Source organism: Rutidosis leptorrhynchoides, chromosome 10 (genome assembly GCF_046630445.1).
Source record: "Rutidosis leptorrhynchoides isolate AG116_Rl617_1_P2 chromosome 10, CSIRO_AGI_Rlap_v1, whole genome shotgun sequence".
Lineage (NCBI taxonomy): Eukaryota > Viridiplantae > Streptophyta > Magnoliopsida > Asterales > Asteraceae > Rutidosis > Rutidosis leptorrhynchoides.
The window spans coordinates 2,451,945-2,477,048 of record NC_092342.1 but is presented as its reverse complement, the minus strand read 5'-3'; the positions used below and the strand labels follow the sequence as shown (position 1 = coordinate 2,477,048).

General features: G+C 35.5%; 3 protein-coding genes and 1 pseudogene across 3 annotated transcripts; 2 read left to right on the top strand and 2 right to left on the bottom strand.

The window, feature by feature from the left end:
* Positions 1-1,985: 1,985 nt before the first annotated feature.
* LOC139872621 (protein OCTOPUS) lies at positions 1,986-4,138 on the top strand. The gene has a single exon (XM_071860532.1). It carries the CDS (start codon positions 2,079-2,081, stop codon positions 4,062-4,064), a length of 1,986 nt encoding a protein of 661 aa, XP_071716633.1. The 5' UTR covers positions 1,986-2,078; the 3' UTR covers positions 4,065-4,138.
* A 14,103-nt stretch (positions 4,139-18,241) lies between these two features.
* LOC139872094 (uncharacterized) lies at positions 18,242-19,579 on the top strand. Its single transcript, XM_071859905.1, has 2 exons — positions 18,242-18,617; positions 19,061-19,579. Exons 1-2 carry the CDS (start codon positions 18,273-18,275, stop codon positions 19,505-19,507), a joined length of 792 nt encoding a protein of 263 aa, XP_071716006.1. The 5' UTR covers positions 18,242-18,272; the 3' UTR covers positions 19,508-19,579.
* Positions 19,580-19,815: 236 nt separating this feature from the next.
* On the bottom strand, positions 19,816-20,502 carry LOC139872095 (probable rRNA-processing protein EBP2 homolog; annotated as a pseudogene).
* LOC139872093 (uncharacterized) lies at positions 20,378-23,912 on the bottom strand. The gene is made up of 3 exons (XM_071859904.1): positions 21,780-23,912; positions 21,496-21,616; positions 20,378-20,513 (listed from the first exon to the last, which is right to left on the bottom strand). The coding sequence occupies exon 1, from the start codon at positions 23,861-23,863 to the stop codon at positions 21,791-21,793; it is 2,073 nt and encodes a 690-aa protein (XP_071716005.1). The 5' UTR covers positions 23,864-23,912; the 3' UTR covers positions 20,378-20,513; positions 21,496-21,616; positions 21,780-21,790.
* Positions 23,913-25,104: the final 1,192 nt, after the last annotated feature.

Here is a 25,104-nt window from a genome sequence, read left to right as displayed (position 1 = left end):
ATCGTTTATTTTTCGAAAGACACACAACTTAAACATTCAAGAAATCTTCATATAAATCAGATGGTTTCTCAGTGACTGTTGGATCGACGTTATCCACAAAGTTTACTTCCTTTTCTTTATCTTTCAGCGAATCCTGATACATCTTAACAAGATGTTTAGATGTTCGGCAAGTATTAGCCCAGTGGCCCATTCTACCACATCTGTAGCAAGATTCTTCAGAATTTTTAGAAGAATTTTCTTCAACATCTTGTTTAATGGGCTTGTTTTGTGGTTAATATTTATATTTTCGTGGATTACTATTTCTTTGACCACCACGGCCACGACCACGACCACGTCCACGCCCATTACCATTACCATAAGGATGGTTTCTACCATAGTTATGGCTTTTGGCATGATGATGGTGATGGTTATTATAACCACGACCTTGCCCGCGTCCTTGTCCCTGTTTATAATTATTTGCAGTATTTGCTTCAGGGATTGCAAGTGTACCAGTAGGACGGGATTGCTGATTTTTCATTAATAGCTCATCATTTTGCTCTGCAACTAAGAGATATGAATTAAGTTCAGGATATGTTTTGAACTTTAGCATTCTCAAATTTCTTTGCACTGTGATGTTTGCAGCATTCATTGTGGAGAAAGTTTTCTCCATCATGTCTGCATCACTAATTTCATGTCCACAGAATTTAAGTTGTGAACATGTATTATACAGAGCTGAGCTGTATTCATTTACTTTCTTAAAGTCTTGGAACCTTAATGTTCTCCATTGTTCCATTGCAGCTGGAAGTAAAATTTCTCTTTGATTATTGAATCTGCTTTTGAGACCTTCCCATAAAACATGGGGATCTTCTACAGTCACATAATTATTTTGTAAGCATTCATCAATATGTTGATGAATAAAGCAACATGCCGTAGCTTGTTCTTTTTCAGAACAAGTGTTGTTTTCATTTATGATTTCAAGAATGCCCATTGATTTAAGATGCATTTTTACTTTTATAACCCATGGCATGTAGTTGTTTCCAGTTGATTCTAAAGGAGTAAATTTAAGCTTTTCCAGATTCGACATTTTCTATTATCAAAAATTAAAACAAACATCATGATAAATTAGAGTCAATTTATATTCATAAGTATATAAACATTAAACATAAATTTAATATAACATAAATGATAAGTAGGTGACAGTGTCGACCATGTGTAAGCAATCATAAATAAATGTTATATAACAAAAATATAAATATTAGTAAACATAAATGAAAATTTGGCGACAGTGTCGACCATATATTTTTTCAGGTGGTATAACCGACCTATATCATTCTGGTGGTATAACCGACCATATATCATTTTGGTGGTATAACCGACCATATATCATTTTGGTGGCAGAGCCAACCATATTTAGTATTAAGATTATCGTGCTGATAACGTGTTATAATTCAGTAGGCTTATAACTACCTTTAGTGGTTTGATTCTTGATGTTATAATTCAGTAGGCTTATAACTACCTTTAGTGATTTGATTCTTGATTAAGAATACTAATAATGAAGTGTAAGAACAAAGATGATAATGGAGAAAGAAAGAAACACTTTGTAAGTGTGTGAAATGGTGCAAGTTTAATGCTTGCATTCATGAGTATTTATAGCCTAAAATCTCAATATAAAAATACATACTTTGTGTACCAAAATTGACTATATGTATACACCAAAATTGACTATCCATATCTATATTATTATTATTATTATAACATAGTAAATATTTTTTCACTTCAAATATTGAAAACTGACACCGAACAACTTGGTCACTTTATCAACAATTTATCAACAATGTCAATTTCTCGATATAGTTACATCAGCAGCAAGACACTGTCCGTCTGTGCGTGTGAATATTGCGGTTATATTAAATATTAAAAATATCAAATATAAAAATAAAAATATCAATATCAAACTTAAACTGCTTTCATTTGCACATTAAACATTAAACACTACTGACATTAAACACACTTCTTTCACTGTTGTTGCTAACATGAGCGGTGTGAGTACGACGACACCACCACCACTACCACTACCAACGCAATAACCGCTTTCTGTTATGAATCCTGTAACCGAGCAACAACCGGCACCACCAGCACTACCGTTACAGCCACCGCGTTCTTCATTCAGTTGCGACCGTCATCCCGACGAGAACTTCACTGGATTCTGTCCCTCATGTCTGTGCGAACGTCTTACTACACTCGATCAATCCGACGCTGCCGGAGCTTCATCGTCTTCGCGTCGTAACTCAACGTCATCATCCACCGCTGCTGCGGCAATTAAATCGTTGTTCAAGCTCCCATCGTCATCATCAGCTACGAAAAACTCGTTACTACCGGAGCTTAGGAGAACGAAATCATTCTCAGCTTCAAAAAATGAAGAATTAGGTTTCTCGGCCTGCGTTAACGAACCTCAACGGAAATCGTGTGACGTCAGAGGACGTAATACTCTCTCGTCGTTATTTTCAATTCACGATGACGTCATCAACATCAAACCGAGACACTCGTATTCTCAACAATCAAACGTCGTCGTTCTCGAAACGAATCCAGAGGACGAAGAAGAAGATGATGAAGATGATCAATTTGAAGAAATTGATGTTGTTGACGAAGAAATTAGGGTTACGGACGTTGTGAATGATTTCGACAATAATAACATTACAGAAGAAACGGTTGAAATCAAAAATAAAACGGAGGTAAAGGACGTAACGGAGTCTGTTTTGATGCCAATGAAGGATCATATACATATAGATATAGAAGATTCACACTTAAAAAAGTCTTCACGGTCAAACTTCTGGTCAGCGGCGTCAGTTTTAACTAAAAAATGGCAAAAATGGAGGCGGAAACAGAAGAGTGTCACCAGTAACGGTACCGGCGTTCTATCAGCTACATTACCGGTGGAGAAGCCGATATCACGTCAATATCGTGAAACACAGTCGGAAATTGCTGATTATGGATTCGGGCGGAGATCGTGCGATGCGGATCCTAGGTTTTCATTGGATGCTGGTCGGGTCTCATTTGATGACCCGAGGTATTCCTTTGATGAGCCTAGGGCTAGTTGGGATGGTTATTTAATCGGCAGGACATTCCCTAGGTTACCTCCTATGGTAGAAGATGCACCTGTTGAAAAAGTTCACGTGGCGCGTTGTGATTCACAGATACCAGTGGAAGAGGTTCGGGTTGTTGATGATGATAATGTTCCGGGTGGGTCCCTCCAGACCCGAGAGTATTACTTGGATTCTTCATCCTCTAAGAGGAGGAAGAGTTTAGATAGGTCGAATTCGATCAGAAGAATGGCTGCTGCTGTTGTTGCTGAGTTGGATGAAACTAAGGTAGCTCATAATGTTGCTTTGAATACTAAAGTTTCACCTAGTAATATTGATGATAATAATCCTATTGGCGCATCGAGATGTATTAATATTGAAAACAACGAGCCTCCTAGGGTGTCTAATTCGAATTCATTGAGGGATGATTGTTCTGAAACGTTTGAGTTAGGATTTAGGGATAATGGGATGGGTGTGATTGGGGTGGAGAAGAAGGAGATGAAGAAACCACCACGTAGGTGGAGGTGGAAATTATGGGGGTTTATTCAACGTCGTAATAATAAAGACGAGGATGAAGATAGGTGTAGTACAGTTAGTGGTGTTGGGAGATCTTATGCTGAATCTTGGCAAGATTTGAGAACAAATGGAATTAATAATAATGAAGTCAATGGAGTTGGGGTTAATCGGAATGTGCTTAGAAGTAATAGCAGTGTAAGTTGGAGAAGTTCTTCGTTGAGGAAATCGAACATCAATGGTAAAGTTATTGGGAATGAACATGGATTTGGGAATGGGAAGATCAAGAGAGGTGGGGATGAGTTCGTTGTTGAAAGGAATCGTAGTGCAAGATTGTCACCAAACCATAATATTGATAACGGGCTTTTACGATTCTATTTGGCGCCATTGAGTGGTAATCGTAGAGGAGGAGGGATTGGGATTGCGACAGGGAAAAGTAGACCAGCTAGTAACTCGCATTCAATTGCTAGGAGTATGCTTCGCCTTTACTGAATCGACGAGAAAGGTTGATACAAATCGGTCCCCTTTCTTGCATTTCATGTGTAATAATAACTATATGCTAATGTAATCTTATTGGTTGGTTAATTGGTTTCTAATTTGGTTCTATTGTGTTGGATTTTCTTTTGTGTTCTTGCACATTCTTTGCTGCATATGGTATTTCTTTGATGTTTTCTCACGGGTTATCAATTTTGATTATTAAGATATCACGTATATGCCATGAGAACGATTTGCAAATCTTTATACAAGTTTTATAAGCAACTCTTGATCCTTGATGTAAATTGTAGTTTTGTTAAACCTAAGAGCCCTAACACCATTATGCATATAGCAAGAACTAGGTAAGATTTTCATGATTAAATACGTTTAAGAAATGCATGGTTCTGCTTAAATGAACTAAGAGCTAATTTTAAATGAAGCACGATTTAGAGGTTGGGACTTCATCCATACACTCTGTAGCTGTCGATGGAGATATGGCTCCAAACTCTCGAATATCTGTATGGTATGAAGCTGTACATATGTTTCCGTTTTGCATATTTGGTAAAAGTCAAGTGGAGTTTAATTTAATTTTAATTTTACATAACCTCGTATAATAAATTCCCATTACCAGTTCCAAGAACTTGTACTCGGTAGTATATACTGTCCATTTAAGCGATAGGTAAATTAGTTGGATCATTTGGAATCTATTTAATTATGTTAATTAAATTCTAATGAGTATTTTTGTTTGCAATTTATCTCATGATTTACGGTGATCATAACCATTGTCTTTTTAATGATGAGATAGATATATGATTTCAGTGGCATCAACCAAAAGAATCAAACACAATAATGCTGGGGCTTTCTTTTCTTTTTGTTCCCGTGTATTTTGTTTTATGTCAAGAAAATATAAACATTACACGACCTGTCATTATTTGATGGTTACATGTCCCGTACAATATAATTTTGTCAGGTATACTATTGTCGAATTCTTTTATTTCAATAATAGGAGGATGTAACAACATATTTTAACATTAAATACCAATAAAGTATGAATAATTCACCTCCATAAAGTGATGAGGTATTCGTTGTTAGGGTTTCCAAGAAGAGCGATTATTTTTATTAGTGCGGTCTAATCGTATTCATCCGTGACCATTTTCAAACATTTTTATGGTCACTACAAAATATGAACCTGGGACCTATTGCAAAGATTTCATACCCCCACTAGGCTCTTAAACTTCACTTCCATATCGGTTTAAATTGTGTAACAAGAAGATATTGATATGTTGGAAAATGATCTGATGAGTCAAAATGTTTTTGCAGGAGTTTAGAGTCTGAATGTTAGAGTCTGGAGTTGCAGAATCTGTTTGTGTGAACGGTTTAATTACTTGGTAAAGAAGCTATGGGAATTCTGGAGATCTGGATAAATATTTAGAAGATCACGTTTTGATTTGATATTATCTCTAGAAGATAAACACTGATTTGTTTAGAATATTAATAAGTTTTAGTTTATCTTTTCCTATCTTTTAGTCAAGTAGTTTTGGAAACCAAATCTTGGAGATTTGGTTTAACCTTGTATAAATAGGGGTACGATGTTCATTGTATTTTGTATCTCTTAAGCACGATTACTTTGTCTTTCATATTATATATCATTCGTGTTCTCTCAATTTTGTTCATATAATTTGTATCTATTGTTTATTGAGAGTTTAGTGTTCATAATCAAGTTATTGTGAACTAATAACTGGTATCAGAGCGGGTTTGGTGTAAATCCAATTCGGTAATCTTAAAACGATCCATATATTGTTCAAAGATGTCCTCCAGTACCATCCCAACACCAGTTATGGCTGGAAAAGGTGTGCCAATTTTCGATGGCACAGACTTTGCAACCTGGAAACTAAAAGTTCTATGGTTTCTTGGTTCGATTCATGAAGATGCTGAACAAGTTCTTACAGTAGGACCTATTATACCTGGTACAATGGTTGAAGCTGTTCCTGCTACAAGTACTGCTGCTGCTCAACCTGCTTATCTTCGTGAAAAACCAAGAGATAAGTGGACAGAAGCAGAAGCCATAAAGTTCAAGCTTGATAGCAAGATAAGAAGTATTATAGGTAATGGTGTTACTGTTCCAATTCTCAGGAAGATCAGTCATGCTAAAACTGCAAAAGCTATGTGGGATCTCTTGCTTAATGACTATGAAGGTGTCACAGTTGTTAAGACTCAGAAGAAAAAGAATCTGATAAGGTGTTATGAAAATTTTGCTGCTCAGCCTAAAGAATCATTGAGTGATCTTCATTCAAGATTCCAGGTTCTGATTAATGATCTTGAAAGTGTTGGTGTAGAGAAAACACAACAAGTGTTGTGTCAAAAGTTCATTGAACTGTTACCTTCAAACTTTGAATCTGTGATTACATCAATGGTAATCAGTGAAAAGATAGACACTTATGAACTAAGTGAGTTGTTTGGCATATTGTCAAACTTTGAAGAATCACAGTTGAAGAACAAGATCAATGCTAAGAGAGTTGTTAAAGATCCAGAAGCTGCATTGATAGCTACTACTAAGAAGAACAAGCAATTGTTCTCTAGTTACTCTAGTAGGGTTGATTCTGAAAGTGATGAGACCTCTGATGATAGTGATTCTGATGTAGATGAGGAGATTCAGGATCTGGAAAGTCAAGTGGCTCTTTTGACTCAAAGGATTGAGCAGAAGAGGTTTGGTTTTAAGAAGGGTAAAGGCAAGAGTTCTTTTGATCCAAAGAAAGCTAAATGTTTCAAGTGTGGCAAGGTAGGTCATATAGCTGCTGATTGCTGGTCCAAGAGTGAAGGAGGTTCAAGTTTCAACAAACCTGTTGACAAAGCAAGAAAGTATAAACTCAAGTACAAGAAGATGAAAGGTGAAGCAGAAAAGTTGAAGAATAAAGAACAGGAGAAAGCATTGTACACAGAAGCATGGGAAGATGAAGATTCATCATCTGATGATGAAGAGGATAAGTGTCTGATGGCTATAATTGAAAAGGATAGTGAGTCTAGCAAGTTTGAGGAAGATTTGAAAGCTATTGAGAAGATGGATAAAGACTCTACTTGTAACAAAGGTTCTGCCTATAAGGTACAAAACTTTGTAAACTATCTTAATAATGAAAAAGTGAGAATGTTTCAGTATTTGTTGCTTGATTTCAATTGGTGCTTAGAAGATAGTGACAGGTTAAGAACACAGATCATTGAGCTTAAGAACACCATCAAAGATAAAGATGCTGAAATTAAAGTATTAAAAGAATGTGAGGTAGAACTTGACACATACAAAATGGCATATTCAGAAGAAACTAAACGGTTAAATACTGAATTAGGAAGATCAATTAAAAAGGCAAACCATTATGAAAATATTTGCAAATCTTGGTGTGTTTCTTCCAAAAAGAATTCTGATGCTATTGCTAAGCAAGTACCAAATGATGTCAAAGCTATACTTGGTGAAAACTACACATTAGATAATAATGTGGAAGTTGATCCTATTATATTTAAGCCTGACATTTTACCAAATACTTTTATAAAATTTGATGGTGAGAGAAAAATTTTAACTAATGCTTTTGTAAGATCAACTGAGTTTGTAAAATCATTAGAACCTGTTAAACCTTCAGAGACTATAATTTTAGACTGTAGAAATCCATCAGAGTCTGAACTATTGAAACCTTCAGACTCTAACAGTTTAGTCTCTAAAAGTGAAAGTGTATGTTCTGACCTAGAATCTGACACCCAAGAATCAAGTAGCATAAGTGATACTGAATCATCTTCTGATAGTGTCACTTGTCCAGATCCTAAATGGTCAACTAAAAGAAAGTCAAAGTCAAAACAGGCTAAGACTATTAAAAAACTGAAAAGGAGAATTTCAAAGCTTAGTGAAAGATTAAAGGGTCAAGAAAAATTCTCAAAATCATCTTGTTTTCCTGAAAATTTCAAAAAGGTATGGAAACCTAAAGTTTGTGAAAATAAAGGTGTTTTGAAAACAGTGATGGATAAGTTGATCTGGATTGGTAACAAAGCTTTTGTATGGAGAGTTAAATACACTCCATCTGAACCCACTGCAAAGTGGGTTCCCCCTAAGATTTAATCATTTTTCTTTTGCTTGTGTCTTGTGTAGCAGGGTAATAAGTGGTATTTAGACAGTGGTTGCTCAAGACACATGACTGGATGCAAAGAGCATCTTGTAGGGTTTGTAGAAGAAAAGGGTCCTTCTGTGAGATATGGTGATAATTCTGTTGCAAAAACTATTGGTTATGGTACTGTTATTGCTGGAAGTGTGTCATTCAAGAAAGTTGCTTTAGTTGAAGGATTAAAGCATAATCTGCTAAGTGTGAGTCAAATTGCTGATGAAGATTGTGAGATCAGAATAAGAAAGAAAGCTGGAATTATTTATGATCCTAAAGGAAGACCAACTCTTGTTGCCTGGAGATTTCAAAATGTGTATATGCTGGATTTGGATTCTGTTGATTCTGAAATTGAAACATGCTTGTATTCTCAGTCTGTTCCAGAACTTAATTGGCTTTGGCATAAAAGGCTATCTCATCTGAATTTTAAAAATATTAATGAGCTTTCCAAAAAGAAGCTTGTTAGAGGTTTGCCTCAGCAACCTTTCAAGAAAGATAAACCTTGTTCTGCTTGCATTATGGGTAAACAAACCAAAACAAAGTTTCCCTCAAAATCCCTAGCTACTATTAGTGATCCACTTCATATGCTTCATATGGATCTTTTTGGTCCAATGAACACTAGTAGTCTAGGTGGGAAAAGATACACTTTGGTTGTTGTTGATGAGTATTCAAGGTTTACCTGGGTTATCTTTTTAGCTGCAAAGAGTGATGCTCCTGAAGAAATCATTAATTTAATCAAGAAAGAGCAGGTTCAAAAAGGTGTTCTTGTTAAACAATTGAGAAGTGACCATGGCACTGAGTTCAAGAATGTTACTTTAATTGAATTTTGTGAAGAATCTGAAATTGGTCAAAATTTCTCAGCTGTTAGAACTCCACAACAGAATGGAGTTGCTGAGAGAAGAAATAGAACACTTATTGAGGCAGCCAGAACCATGTTATGTCAATCAAATGTTGCACTCAGATTCTGGGCAGAAGCTGTCAATACAGCTTGTTATACTCAAAACAGGTCATTAATTGTGAAGAGACATGGCAAAACTCCCTATGAATTGTATCATAAAAAGGTGCCTACTATTCATTACTTTCATGTATTTGGATGTAAGTGCTATATTTTGAATCAAAGGGATCAGCTTGAGAAGATGAGGCTAAAATCTGATGAAGGTGTGTTCATTGGTTATTCTTCTGTTTCTAAAGCTTATAGAGTGTATAATAAGAGGAGAATGAAGATTGAAGAATCCATTAACGTTTCTTTTGATGAAAGTCCCATTGAAATGGATCAATCATCTAGTTCTGAGCATTCTGCACTTGGTGAATTGTCTAATTTAATTTCTGGAAACAGTGTTCAGACTCTAGATTCAGAGTCTGAGACAGATGAATTTAATTTGTCTGGATTGAAAAATTCTGCAGATAATGCTCTCACTGAAGAAGTTCAACAAGAAGATGAGCCAAGTGTTACTCATGAAGATGATCAACCTTCTAATACTACTTTGAATCCTGTTGTTCCTATTAGAAAATCTTCTAGAAATATTGTTATTCCAAAGCATCTTGAAGATTATGTTGTAGATCCTACTGGTTTACCTAAAACTGGTTCTTCATCTCAGACACCTGTGTCTGATTTTGCAATTGCTAATTATTGTTTCTTCTCAAATTTTCTTTCACTCATTGAACCCAAAGAAGTAGATGAAGCATTGTCAGATAATGATTGGGTTGAAGCTATGACTGAAGAATTGACAGAGTTTGAAAGAAATGATGTGTGGGAATTGGTTCCAAAACCTGAAGGTAAAACTGCAATTGGCACTAAGTGGGTTTATAGAAACAAGGTTGATAAAGATGGTATTGTGGTTAGAAACAAAGCAAGGTTGGTGGCTCAAGGGTATAGACAAGAAGAAGGTATAGATTATGATGAGACATTTGCTCCTGTTGCTAGAATTGAAGCAATCAGATTGTTTCTAGCTTATGCCTCAGATAAAGACTTTGTGGTGTTTCAAATGGATGTGAAGAGTGCTTTTCTGAATGGTATTTTGCAAGAAGAGGTGTATGTGAAACAACCTCCTGGTTTCAAAAATAAGAAGTTTCCAAAGCATGTTTACAGGTTGAAGAAAGCTTTGTATGGCCTGAAACAAGCTCCCAGAGCCTGGTATGATACTCTGTCAACATTTCTTCTAGAAAAGAAATTTTCTAGAGGAGCTATTGACAAGACTCTATTCATCAAAAAGGAAAAAGGTGATGTGTTACTGGTTCAAATTTATGTTGATGACATTATTTTTGGGTCTACTAATCCAACTTTGAGAAAATGGTTTTCAGATATAATGTCAAAAGAATATAGGATGAGTAATTTGTGTACTCTAAACTATTTTCTTGGGCTTCAAATTAAGCAAAGTCAAGAGGGTATTTTTATTAACCAAAGTAATTATGTTTCTGATATGCTTACTAAGTTTGGTTTTAAAAATTGTTCCACTTTAAGAACCCCAATGAGTATTTCTGAAAAGCTTGATAAAGATGAATCTGGAAAACCAACTTGTCAATCAACCTATAGAGGTATGATTGGATCTTTGTTATACTTAACTGCTAGTAGACCTGATATAATGTTTGCTACATGTATGTGTGCACGTTATCAGTCAGATCCTAAAGAGTCTCATTATAAGGCTGTGAAAAGAATTTTTAGATACCTGAAAGGTACTCCTAATCTGGGTCTTTGGTATGCTAAAGACTCAGGGTTTGATCTAATTGGTTATACAGATGCAGACTATGCAGGTTGTAAGTTAGACAGAAAAAGCACATCTGGTGGTTGTCAATTGTTAGGTGGCAAATTGGTGAGCTGGTCAAGTAAAAAGCAGAATTCAGTTGCTACTTCAACAGCAGAAGCTGAATATGTAGCTGCAGGGAGTTGTTGTGCTCAATTGCTTTGGATGCAACATCAGTTATTGGATTTTGGATTATCATTAACCAAAACTCCAATCATGTGTGATAATGAAAGTGCTATTGCTATTACTGAAAATCCAGTGTTTCATTCCAGGACCAAGCACATAGAGATCAGACATCATTTTATAAGAGATTGTGTTGAGAAAGGCAAAGTGGTTTTAAAACATATTGGCACAAAAGATCAACTGGCAGATATTTTTACAAAGGCACTTCCTGAAGAGAGGCATTTCTATCTTCTAGAAAAACTTGGTATGATAAATCCATCAACAGAAATGTTGACATGTGAAGACACTCTCTAATCTTGTTGTTGTAAAAAAAAAAAAAAAAAAAAAAAAAAAAAAAAAAAAAAAAAGTCTGATTTTCAGAGTCTGGATGACGTCATATTTATCCAGAGTCTGAGGTTATTTATTTCTTTTATTTTTTTATTATGTATTTTAGTATATTTTTATTTTTGTTTTTAAAAGGAAAAAGGGTTATTTTAAAAGGGGTAAACGGTAAATAAGTTGGAGGGTTAAAAGTAACTTTTTGAAATCTTGTTAGATATAAATATCCCTCCATCTGTCACAATCGATTTCAATCTTTGAAACCCTAAATCCCCTTTTCGATCTTCAAGTTCAAAATTCCCTCAATTTTACTGCAATTCTCCTTCGATCGATTATAATGGCACGCACAAAGTACATTCCTTATGTTCTGGTACCCACTCCAAACATGATCCGAGCTGTAGAGATCAAAGCAAACAAAGATGTTATGGTTTCAGCAAACAATCGAGTTGCTTGTGATAGTATTCCAGAGAATTTTGCGAATGAAGGTTATGAAGAGGTGATCGAGTTCATGCATAATCATCCACTAAGGGATGCATTCTTCAAAACGACCATAATGTTTCCTGAGTTGTTAGCCGAATTTTGGTACACCTGTGTTGGTGATAGAGAAGCATGGACGCTTACAGGGACTTACAGAAACGGTAACAACACACTTGTCCTTACTGAAGATCATCTAAGGTTAGCTTTAAACTTTCCAATGAGAAACGATTATGTTAGAACGACTTCTAAATCAGCTGCTAGATTAAGCTTTAATATGGTAGGTCAACAAGTGACTGATTCAACTGTTAAAACAAGTATGTTTTCACCTCGATGGATGTTTGTTTTGTCGAATGTTGTAAGGAGTTTGAGTTTCAAAAGTGGTAGCTTGACTGAAATCAATGATTTTGAGGCTTACTTGTTTCATGCTATTGTTACTGGGAGGAATATCGATTTTGCAAGGTTGTATTTCAATGAGATGTTGTTGTTAGCTGAAAGAACACCCAGAGATCATAATGTTCCATTCATAAGGGTTTTAAGTTTGATGATAGAACAGGCTATTACTCCTAATTTGTATGATGGGTTGAGGGTGTTCAGGGTTTATGAGTTTACAGCTGTTCCTGAGTGTAGCACAAGGATGTTTCACAGTCACATCCACAACAATGAAATTGGACTCACTCCAGCTATGCTTCAGTGGATCAACAATGGTCAACCAGCTCAACCTGGTCAACCAGATCAACCTTTAGATCATGAGCAATCAGGGTCTGAAGGGGAATCACATGCAGGGTCTGATCAACCAGGGTCTGCAGGTGATCAAAACATTGATCAACCAATTATAGAATCTGATCATTCTGATTCTGCACCCCCAGTTACTCCACCACATAATGATCAACAAGCAGAGCAGGCAGAAGGCATGAATGAGGAACTCCAACTTGATTCAAACCCACCTTCTCCCACTGCTCAAGAGGTCCACTCTCCATTAAACAACCTTATGAGCTTACCAACTCATATTGAGAATATTCACATGTCTGAAAACCTAGTTGTTTCAGCACCCATAGATGCACATCAAACATCTATTAGGCAAGGTGCTGCAAGTGCAACTCCATCACCTCTGCTAGAGGTTGGTGAGGGGAGTACTTTAACCCAGCCTAAACCATCTAGGATAGTGAGCTTGGATAACCTCATTACAGTTACTGAATTAACCCCCTCAGATAACTTAAATCAAGTCCCAATCCTGGACTTATCAAACCAAACTCAAGACCAATCTATGGCTAAACCTACCTCAGACATCAGTCTGCCACTCCACTCTCCAAATGTCCAATCCTTACACATTCTTGCACAGGCTGCCAATGCTTCATTCAGATCACAGGATGAAGTACAAGTCTCAATAACTTCTTTGTCCAAGGATCACTCTACTTCACAACAGGTAAGTGTTGAGGACATACAACCTTTATTAATCCCAACTGGTTCTACATTGCAGGCTGAGGCACCAGTCACAGAGGTTGGCTTTTCTCAAGCTTTGACTTCTATGGCTCAGGAGTTTGATGACAAGCTTCAGGGTGTGCAGTCACAAATTAATAAACTTCATTCTAACTTTAATAATAATTTGGTTTCAAATAATGAGGTGTTGGAGGTTAGGAGGTTGGTTGGGATTGTACAGGGTTCTGGTGATATTGCAGGTTTTGGTGATCGATTGAGCAGTTTGGAGGCTAAGATGCAGGGTGTTGAAGAAATTAAAGAGTGTTTTGCTGGTTTTGCCTCAGATATCAAGTCTATTAAGGATGATCAAGCTGAAATTTGGAGATTCTTATCTGCTCTCTCTCAAGATGATGTCAAAAAGGGGGAGAAACGAAAGAGGTTAGCTGCAGGTGGTGATGGTGAGTCTTCCAAAAGGGCTCATATTGAGGGGGAGTTACAGGTTGAGGGGGAGAATAATGATAATGAAAGAACTGAAACTGATAATGAAAGAACTGAAACTGAAGCTGAGGTTATTGAAACTGAAGTTGTTGATGCTGAAGTTGTTCCAATGGTTGAAGATGAGATTGTTGTTAGAGATGATGGTGATCAAGTTAGAGATGATGGTGATCAAGCAGTTTCTCAAGAAAATGTTGAAAATGTTCAAGTTGTGGTTGCAAATGTAAGTCAAATGGGTACAGGTGATGGTGTTGACACAGGTGAGGATGTACAAATGAATGTTGAAGAGGGTGGTGCTAGTGTTGATCAATCTGGTGTTCAAACCGATGTTGGTGAAAGTGGTACTCAAATCATAGTTGGTGGTCAAGAAAGTGTTCTTGATATTGCTGCTGCTCAAGAGAGGCTGAGGTCTTTGATGAATAAAAGGTTTAGGTTTAAAAGGTATGAAGGAGATGTTGTCAGTGTTGAGATTGTGAAGATTGAAACTGAGGTGAATTTGTTATTAACCATGACCCATTTGTCTGATAGAAGAATAAAGGTGAAAGTGAGTCATATTTTGAGACTTGGTTTTTGTGAATGGAGAGGGTTGGCTGTTTGTATTCAAAGATGTGAGGGAGATAAGGAAATTGTTGATGAAGTGTTTAAGAAAGTTTGTAATTTAGTTCATCTTGTGTTTGAAGAAGGTTTTATTAGCTCGAAGGACTATGAAGTTTTCTGTAGTATGTTCAATTTGGAGATGAAAGAGAGAAGATTTAGAGGACATGTTGGTAGATACTCTGTTCCAGAACATTTGCAGTTCATTGATGAATGTTATGTTGAAACATTTGGAAGGTAAGTTGTTTATGTTGAAGAGCATTAAGTCAATGAAGAGCAAATGTAGGTTGATCGAAAAAGAGCTTGCAAAACTGAAGAAGTAGAAAGGGTAGTTTTTGACATCATCAGATAGGGGGAGATTGTTGGAAAATGATCTGATGAGTCAAAATGTTTTTGCAGGAGTTTAGAGTCTGAATGTTAGAGTCTGGAGTTGCAGAATCTGTTTGTGTGAACGGTTTAATTACTTGGTAAAGAAGCTATGGGAATTCTGGAGATCTGGATAAATATTTAGAAGATCACGTTTTGATTTGATATTATCTCTAGAAGATAAACACTGATTTGTTTAGAATATTAATAAGTTTTAGTTTATCTTTTCCTATCTTTTAGTCAAGTAGTTTTGGAAACCAAATCTTGGAGATTTGGTTTAACCTTGTATAAATAGGGGTACGATGTTCATTGTATTTTGTATCTCTTAAGCACGATTACTTTGTCTTTCATATTATATATCATTCGTGTTCTCTCAATTTTGTTCATATAATTTGTATCTATTGTTTATTGAGAGTTTAGTGTTCATAATCAAGTTATTGTGAACTAATATGATATTCTATAAACTTAATCAACAGATTATGAGACTAAATGTATACATACATATACTATACATGTGCTACAAAAGAAGGTCTTTTGCAATGTAAATGTAAAAGCTCAATGATCAAAAAATACTAGTGATCTATGATCACTAAGTAAAGTCAAAAAGTGAGAGTGAAAACACACCAACATGTTCCAAGATAATAAAGAAAAAGAAAAAGAAAAAGAAAAAGTAAAGTTGAATAAAGAGGGCTCAAAACCCTATGCCTTGTCAAGCCTTGCCTTTGTAATTTGTACTCTCATGATTCAAGATCCAATATGTTTTTTTTTTTTTTTTTTTTTTTTTTTTTTTAATAAGCGAAATAAGACTGGTATATTTCATTGTTTAGAAGTTTCGTTTAGTGTTAACACTTCCGAGATAGTGAGATATACTACAATAGTACAATGATAGTATTGTTTAAGTTTTAGATTACAATATACATCCGTATTGTCGTAAAACGATTATAAAAACGTGACTCAAATATAGTGTTATCAGTATATCGTAACTGACCTGAGATGAAAATGTTACAATTCAAACCAAGACCCTAGTATTTTGGTTTGGCTCTATAACGAACACATCAATTATACAATTTGTGTCAATACTTGGGTCTTAAATTTTGACATCTGCCTTCTAAACAAGAAGCATCAACATAACTTGAGTTTTTGTCCAAAGAGCTTTCTGTCTTAGCGTTATATGTGTTTATCTTAAAAAACAAATTCTTAACTGGTCACTTAAAAGTTTTTCTTTTAAAGTATTTGAAACATGATACCGGGAGTTTAATATCTTCAATTAATAGAAAACAAATGCTTAATAATATACATTTTTTGAAAAACATAACTATAGATTAAATAGATTTGAAGATTAACAAATTACAAATGTAGCACTGTCACAACCTCAACAGATCTACTTACAACAATACACTAATCCAACTTAAACAATTAACTTTAAACCCTAACAACATTGACTAAACACATTTCACTCACCCAACTAAACAAACAATCCTAGTGAAACTTTAAACACAGTCAATAATACAACTATTGAAACAACCAAACTACCACGACCATTGAACCAAAACGACACCATACCAACAAATCTAAACTCGTAGAGACCGAAACAAACCAACCTCCATGGATCTACCAACCGGCACCCATTGCACCAACGGATGTACTAGCGAGAAAAAGACGCTGTCGGCCGAAAAACATAAAACACAAATCGCCGCAGCAACCATTGAAACATACATACTATAATAATATATACTGTACTACATATAAGCATGTTTATGCTTTCAAGCAATTGACTTTTTAGCATTTGTTTGTGTATCCCCTAAGCCTCATTTAGAATATTTAGATCAAAAGTTACTGCCTCTAATTTGAAGGTTGGATGGAGTAATAAAATTTTAAACATAATAGTTAGGATAAGTTATAACTTTATGCTTATTTTTATAATCAATTTGCGTGGTTGAAATTGTAAGTTAGTTTTGGACTAGTTATCGAACCCTCGCTTCGCGCCGGGGGTTCGATTTTCAATGTATTTTATTGCGTTTAGTAAAATTATTTTGTGGCTAACGATGATGTCGTTGAAGCGCAACTCGAGTCGAACTAAAAGGTATAACCCGTGAGAGATTTAAATGTTATTTTAAATTAACAATATATGTGCATCTCCGCGTTTCGCTATGGAATTGTCGACTTTTAAAAAATTTAACGCTAAATCAACGTGTATGAAAAGTACCCCAAATATTTAGCGTTTTTTAAAAAGGGTCCGTTTTGTGTATAGCTAGTGACATTGTGTTCCTAAAATTATTTCGAGTTTAACGATGGTGTCGAAAAAATTTAACTCGTTGCGAGAGAGAAGATATGACTCGTTGAATATTTGGGTGAAGTTTATTTAATTTTTTTTATGAAAATGGTTATTTGATGATTTACCCCCCTGTTTGGGGGATCGATTTGAATTTTTCAAAAAAGTGTGGGGGCTTTGTTGTTAAAATGAAATTTAGTTAAAATTAAAAAAAAAAAAAAGGTGAAAAGTCAAAAATGACCCTGATTACTATTCATAACTTTTGTCTGTTAGTTAATGTGTAAATATCTCATACATGGGCCGAGCTATGCCAAATGCTGGGCCGATTAAGCCCACAACTGTAACAAGTAAACATTATCGGTTAAGCTACGTAACTTGCACAACAAAAACACCACCTCCCTCCCTCAAATGGTTATTTTAATTTTTCCAGATAAATGGATGCCACCAAATCCAGACCAACTTACAACATTCACAACAAAAGGTACAGCTGACAAAATTCGTTGCGCTTCGGCTATAGTAAGAACAAGTTGTGGCGCCCTCGCGATGCGGCGGAAGAACGTTAGCTAAATTCGATTATAAAAAGTAAAGAAAAAAATAGAAGCAAATGACATAAACTGAAATAGGTAAAAAAAAAAAAAAACTCAAAGTATAAAAAAAATCATATAATAACAATAACATAACAATAACAATTATATTAATAGTAGCAACATTAACGATTTGTAATAAGTGAAAAGTTATGTGGTTGATTCTTAATAATGGAATGTTATGTGTTTGACTTCTAATAAACGTAAAGTTAAACCATAATAGTAATAATGGCTGTGGATGAATTGCGGAAGGTTGAAAGTTTGTTGTAAAATTATAGAAACCATAAAGTTCACTATTTATAAGGTTTTACCTTTTAGTATATAGGTATAATATAATATAATATAATTATGTGGTCGATTTATAATGAATGAGAAGTATTATGGTTAAATTATAAAATGTGAAAAGTTGGTGGTAAGGTTATAAAAGCTATAAAGTTAACTATTGTAAAGGGTGCGGTTGAATTTAAGAAAAATAAAGTTTATTGTAAGTTTGTGAACCTTATGAAGTGCATTATTCATTTTCCGTATATCTTTTAGATATGTAGAGTAATAAGGTGGGAGAATAACAGGATAATGTAGCAATAATAAGAGGTTCAAAAACCTTTCTTCGGTTTCAAACACAACAGAAACAGAGACACAACAAAATCATGATTTCATTGAAAACCATACAAACTACATTCACTACTACAAAACATGAGTTCTTTTACAAACCAGATTTCAACATCAAGAATGGCCGCCATACAAGACTGTTGTTTTGCAAGTCAAAAGACTCGGATACCAATAACCCTTCACCAGCGCCATCCGCCGATGGTGACGCGCGAAAACAAGAGCTTCTAGCAAGAATTGCAATGCTTCAAGCCCAAAAAGTCCGTCTCACTGATTTCTTAGATGAACGATCTGAATATCTTACCAAGTTTGCTGAAGAAGCCAACGTCGAGTTTGACCAAGTTGGCGAAAACGCCCTTAAAGAACTAGAAGAAGCTAGTGCAAGGGTTTGTGCTCAATTTTCTAATATACTACAACTCTATAATCAATGCTGAAACATTATTATTTATAAACAATTCCAGCCCGTTTACTAATAAATGGGTCAATTTGGATTCGTGTTATTTCAAACGGGCGAAGCAGAACATGTAGCTGAAAACAGAATGGGACAATGTGGGTTGAACAAGTTAATAGTAGTTTACCCAAGTAATAAATGGTTAATTCATGTTATTTATGCACAAAGCCTATCATTTTTATACTCACTGATTCATTCATACTATATTACATTTCAATCTGATCCCTCTACAGAAAGCACTTACAAGCTTTTCTTCTAATTGTCTGCCACACTATGCAAAACGTTATCCAACGTGAAACAAGAGAACTTTACACGTTTAGCCACACAATAAATGGTTAATCCAGTGTTGACCTTTTCTTCACTTGCTGTGATTCACAGATAATGGGAAACATAGAAAGCCAAATGCAAGCTTTTGAAGAATCATCTGAAACAAATAAGTTGGAGATAGAGGAAAATCAAAAGAAAATAAATGAGTTTGAAGTGCGGTTCGAGAATGAGGTAAACGAAGGGCTATTTTTTAAAAGCATGGGACAAAGTAAGCCCGTCGAGAAAGATATAGCAAAAGTGGCAGCCGAAAAGATCAACGAGGTGAACAAACAAACTGCAGGAACAGAAACTAGAAGAAACATTTACCTTGCATTAATTGGGTTGATCAGCATTTCGTTAATCAATTCCTTCATATCTGCACCTTTTGATTGGAGGAAAAGTGCAGTTCTTGGTGTAATTTTGATTGGTTTGGTTACACAATTGACCTACGAGCAGAATATGTTAGGGGAAACAAAGAGAGTAGTAGATAGTGAGAAAAATGAGGATAAGAAAGAGTGAAGTTAATTTTTGTAGTGTGTCAGTAAAGTATAAATATGAAATGGTGAATAAGTAACCCAAAGTATGATCTTATATATCATGCTACTTCGTTTTCAAATCATTTTACAACAAGAAGAACACCGAAAGCCAATATCCAATAAGGATCACCTATTTCTTTAGCCGTATCTTTTAAAACCCATGAAAATAAATAAATAATGTTCATATGTACAATATAATAATCATAGTCCTATCGTAAACCTTAGTTATTAGCCTCTTAATTACATATCAGATAATAATATAGAGAATATGAAAAGATGAAGTGTGATCAATTAGTAAGAAATCAAAACTTTGTTTTGCTTCTCACCTGACCGATCCCATGGTGATGCCCCGGCCCACTTATTATGCTTAGCTTTATCCGAGTCTCTTTATTACCTTCAAAAGGTAAACCCATATCACCATCCTTCTCCTGCTTGACCTGTTCTTTCTGTTTCTCAGCCTGCAAATCTTTTGCCTTCTTGTTATCCCTCGTTTTTCTTCTCTCTTCAGCCTCCTCAATCTTTTGTTCTCATATAATAGCCGTCCTTTAATTTTCTCATTGTGAGTATTGGTTATCACCATTTCAGCATATTAATCAGCGGGATGAAGAAAAGGGAGACCCATGGTTTGAAACTTAACAAAGTTCTGCGTGGTGCCCTCAATTGTTTGGCTAAAGAAGCCATCTTTCATGCCAGGTCATCATTAACATCCAGTTGTTGTTCTTATTCGATATCAAGTGAAAGTTTATGGATCCATTCAACATCTTCGTGCCAACAAATATCATTCAGTTTATCAAGTTTACCTTTTTTGTTGTATACAGCAGTTTTTGGATGTTCGGCTAATTTCATATTTTCAGCTCCTTCTGATTCCGATCCTGACTCGTCATCTGATTCTGTTTCCTGTTCACTTTCCGAACCCCCCATATCAAAATTTTCTGGTAACATCTCCAACAACTTCGGTGTCGGTTTCTTTACAGCCATTTAATTATAATCTTGAGAAAATGTGCATAAAAGAGTGAAACAAACAGAGTAGATAGTGAGAAAACCGAAGATATGAAAAAGTGAGGTTATTTTTTGTAATCACGGTCAGTAAAGTATAAATATAGCATGGTGAATAACCCAAAGTATGATCTTAACACTTCAGACTGATATATCATGCTACTTCGCTTTCGCATCCTTATAAATTCTGGTGATATATTTAGAGTCACCAAAAAATCACTTGAATAAGATGATGCTTACAATATGAAAATATACAGATAAGAAGGTCCAATGGGATAGAACCTACACATAATTGAAGGTATGTGGTGCATAATTCAAATTTTAGTATTTTGTAGTATAAATAAAACTTAAAAGTGAAAATTTTCTCATCCCTTGTTCAGCTCATGGAAAATAACTTGTATTACAAACATGCTAACGAATGAGAAACCAAGACTTATATAAAATTTACGCAATGGAAATCGAGTATAGTATGAGACATAACCCAAAGTATAACCTTGCTACTTTGGGCTATACATCATACAACTTCACTTTTGCATCAGCACACATTGTTGGCAGTGTCTCTCTTTGACCAACAACCTGCTATACCTAATGCCCGTTTAGTCTAATTTTAGAAAGCAGGTAGAAGTAAGCCAACACTCTACAAACACAATGAGCGTGTACAAAGATCCAAATGGATACATTTTTAGGTAAAAAAGTACTTGATGGATCTCCATATCCCAATAAGGTGGGTTGAATTTGTTCGTCCATTCATACACTACAAAGCAAGATTGATATTAAAGGATGTGATCAAACCTATGAAACTAAAATCATGCACTCCAACAAGTAATTTCATTGTACTAGAGTATTATTTTAGGTTTTAAAAATGAAAAGTGAATTTCAGTTTTTCACAAGGAATCTATTACTTCTTACAACGGAAATGCACATTTCATTCCACAAACAACATATTATTTTTCTTGTAGGAAGTATAAGAATCACCTTTAAAAACCTTTTATAAAAGGCATACAGAATCCAACTAAGTACATCTGAGTAGAACTTGGTACCCCACTTTTCCAGAGTCATTAGATGCATGTGGCAAGCATTTCATCTGGGCATTAATCTGTAAGCATTTCATTATAAGTGTCAAAATATGATTTACTTACAAAAAAAACTAGTGTTTTTCTATGAATATACTGGCAAGCGCAATGGTATTAAGGTAATGCGTGATGAATAATATTAACTCTTAAAATTTAATAACCCGAGTTATGAAAAGAAACTTTTACCATATTCAATATCAGCATTGCTGCAATGAAGGCCGGGAATACAAAACTGACCTCACAAGTATATTCCATGTAACTACAGATGGCACAATCTCCCTAGCAACAGCATCGTTCAAATAAAAAATGGCTTCTGGTATTTTATTACAAGAACATAAGCCTTTAAACACAATGTTATAAGAGATGATATCAGGCCGAAACCCACTTTTCAAAATTCGGGCCCAAATGATTGATGCCTTTACACAATCCCTAATTTTGTAGAAACCTTCCATTAGAGTGTTAAGGGTAACAAGATTCGGAACGCATTTATGTTCACCCATCTTTAAATACAGTTCCAGTGCGTATTCAACATTTCCTACAGAGCAAAGCCCGTGCATTATTATATTGTACATGATAACATCAGGTTTAAAACCATTGTCAACGACCTGATTCCACAAGTTAAGAGCCATTTCCACTTTCGTGTCTTGACATAAACCACGCATTAACAAGCTATTAGTGATCATATCGGGCTTGAATCCTTTATCCAGCATTTGTCTTACAAGACAATAAGCTTCATCAAACCTTTGTGATTTGCATAATCCATCAATTAAGGTATTGTAAGTTACAATATTTGGGGAACACCCTGTTGTCACCATCTTACCATATAACTTGACTCCTTCATCAACTTTACAAGCCTGTATAAACCCTTTCATTAGCGTATTACAAACATTTGCGTTTGGATTATATCCATTCCTAAGCATGTGATCCAGCATACTAACAGCATCCTTCAACCTCCCAACATTACAGAATCCATTGATCATTGATGAAAACGCATATATATCAAGATTTTTATTGTTTCCTTCTGCATCCTTCAAGACTGAAAAAGCCTTATCTACATATCCGTTCTGGCACAAGCCATGGATCAAAATGCCATAAGATGTAGAATTCACAAAAGAACAGTTTTCATGCAATAGCTTCCATAAAGACATAGCCTCGTCCACCTTCCTATTTTCCAACAATCCTTTAATAAAAGTATTGAAACCGATAACATTTCTACAGTCATTCTTTTCCATAAGGTCCCAGATATCAAAACATTCTTTCATCATTCCAGCACGAGAATACCCATTAAGCAAAGCATTATATACAGCAGCATCGGGAGACACTTTTCTCGCAATCATTTCCTTAAAAACCATCATTCCACCTTCAAGATTGCCCGATTCACAAAACACATTTATAACCATACTATAAGTAAACACGTCCATTTCCCGTTCATTTTCCTTCATCCGCTCCCAAATCTTCAAACTCTCATCAAACTTCCCACACTTACTAAAACCATTAATCATAACATTATAACTACTCACATCTGGATAGATAGACGACGAGCTCACCATCCTCTCCCACACCTCACTAGCCTTCCCAAAATCACCTCTTTTAAAAAACCCATCAATTAAAACATTGTAACACATCACATCCGGAACCACTCCTCTTTCTGACATTTCATCGAACACCTTCAATGCACGACCCATCTCACCACTTTTCACCAACCCATTCAACAAAGTACCATAACTATAAACATCAGGAACCATACCTTTTTCGAACAACCAATTTATCATCTCATTAGCTGTCCCAAAATCCTTTCTTTTACACATAATTTTAATCAAAACGTTATAACTTTCCAAATTCGGAACCACACCCATCTTCCTAAAATTCTTAAAAAACAAATTCGCCCGGTTGAACTCATCCGATTCACCCAACGCATTAAGCAAAGTATTGTAAGACCTAATTCCAGGTCCACACCCAAAAAGTTGCTTCATTTTCTGAAAAACTTGTAAAGCCTCATCAACCATAGAGTTATTAGCGTAGGTTTTGATAACAATTAACGGGATATCTTCTGTACATTTGCAATTACTTGATTGAATTGAGGTTATGAGTTTGGTGATTTCGGGAATGTGGTTTGGGGATTTTGATATACGACGGAGAAGGTGGTGGAAGACGGCGGGAGTAGGGGTGTAATTAGAGTGACGGAGAGTGTCGTAGAAAAAGGAGAGAGCTGAAGTTAGGGTTTTCTGGGATTTGAGAAGCTTGAGAAGGTGTTTGGACGATTGGGCCATTGATGGCAGGGAAGGAAGGTTCGTCAATGGTGTTCATATTTGTCATGGAAACATTAGTTCAAATATTTGCACTGTGAACTTCTAATTTTATCTTTTTTTAATCAACTCAAATTTTTGTCACCAAGATAGATTATTTTATCACCGAAACTGTTAAGAGTCAAACATAAGCCCATCTTTGCAAATCCAAAAGCCGTGCCTCTGATCTACTTTGACTTACAATCAACAAACTAACTATAGATCCTTTGGATTCCGTGAACCAAACGGGCCTTTAACTGTTTAACACAATCGTCATCTTCATTCCAACTCCAATCAGGTTCAGAAAGAAAGAAATAAACCATTTCTTTTTTTTTTCCTTCCTAAAATAAGAAATACTATAACAAAGTCAATTCACCGAAAGATAAAAAAGACGAATAAGAATACAGCCATAAAACATGTAACAAGGCTCGGGACTAGTAAAACTAACTCACCCTTCTAACCAAGCGAAATCTAACTAAAAGCGAGCCTTACGTGCCAGGGCAACCAACAAACCCACACAATTATACAACACAACCAACAAATTGATCTAACATACATCATCAAAGGGACATCAGACTATAACTCAAAAGAAACAACATAAACTAAGACAACCACATCGAAACCAAACAAAATAAAAGGAAATCTACACCATCTTGCCCTTGGTTTTCATGATAGGCTTCATAACCTTACCGTCAACCGTCATACGAACCAAAGGTTTGCCCGAGCGATTTTCAATCGAATATGCTAACATGTTTGCCGATGCACCGTTGATGAGAGCTCCCGACGAATGGGATATCACTCCACGTCTCGCCAAACCCTCGAAGAAACCTTCATTCCCGATCGAGTCATCACCACTTCATCCCACAACATAAACTCAAGCCCATTCGTCGCCACCTTCGAACCCCCTGACTGTTTTGACAAAAACGATTCGTGAATTAACAACAAAAATATCAACGTCAAATAAACCACAGCTTGAAGGCTCGACAGTAGGATCGACGATAAGAGGTACAATAGGAGGTACCTCACAACAAGAAACTCAAGGATCACCATTTAAAACAACACCGAGCATAAACCGAATCTCCTAGTGAACTTAAATTAAAGACAAATTGATTAAAATGTTCGTATATATAATTTGAGATGTAACAAATTAATTGTCATAAATAGTTGGTACATATTTCGTAACTAAAAATGTTAGTGAGAAGAAAATATTTACTAATAACTAAATT

What these genes read in the sequence shown, in the direction of transcription:
- LOC139872621 (XM_071860532.1), top strand. Translation starts at nt 2,079, where the DNA reads ATGAATCCTGTAACCGAGCAACAACCGGCACCACCAGCACTACCGTTA.
- LOC139872094 (XM_071859905.1), top strand. Translation starts at nt 18,273, where the DNA reads ATGATTTCATTGAAAACCATACAAACTACATTCACTACTACAAAACAT. An exon ending in TAGAAGAAGCTAGTGCAAGG is followed by an intron (nt 18,618 to 19,060) that starts GTTTGTGCTCAA and finishes TGTGATTCACAG; the next exon opens with ATAATGGGAAACATAGAAAG.
- LOC139872093 (XM_071859904.1), bottom strand. Translation starts at nt 23,863, where the DNA reads ATGGCCCAATCGTCCAAACACCTTCTCAAGCTTCTCAAATCCCAGAAA.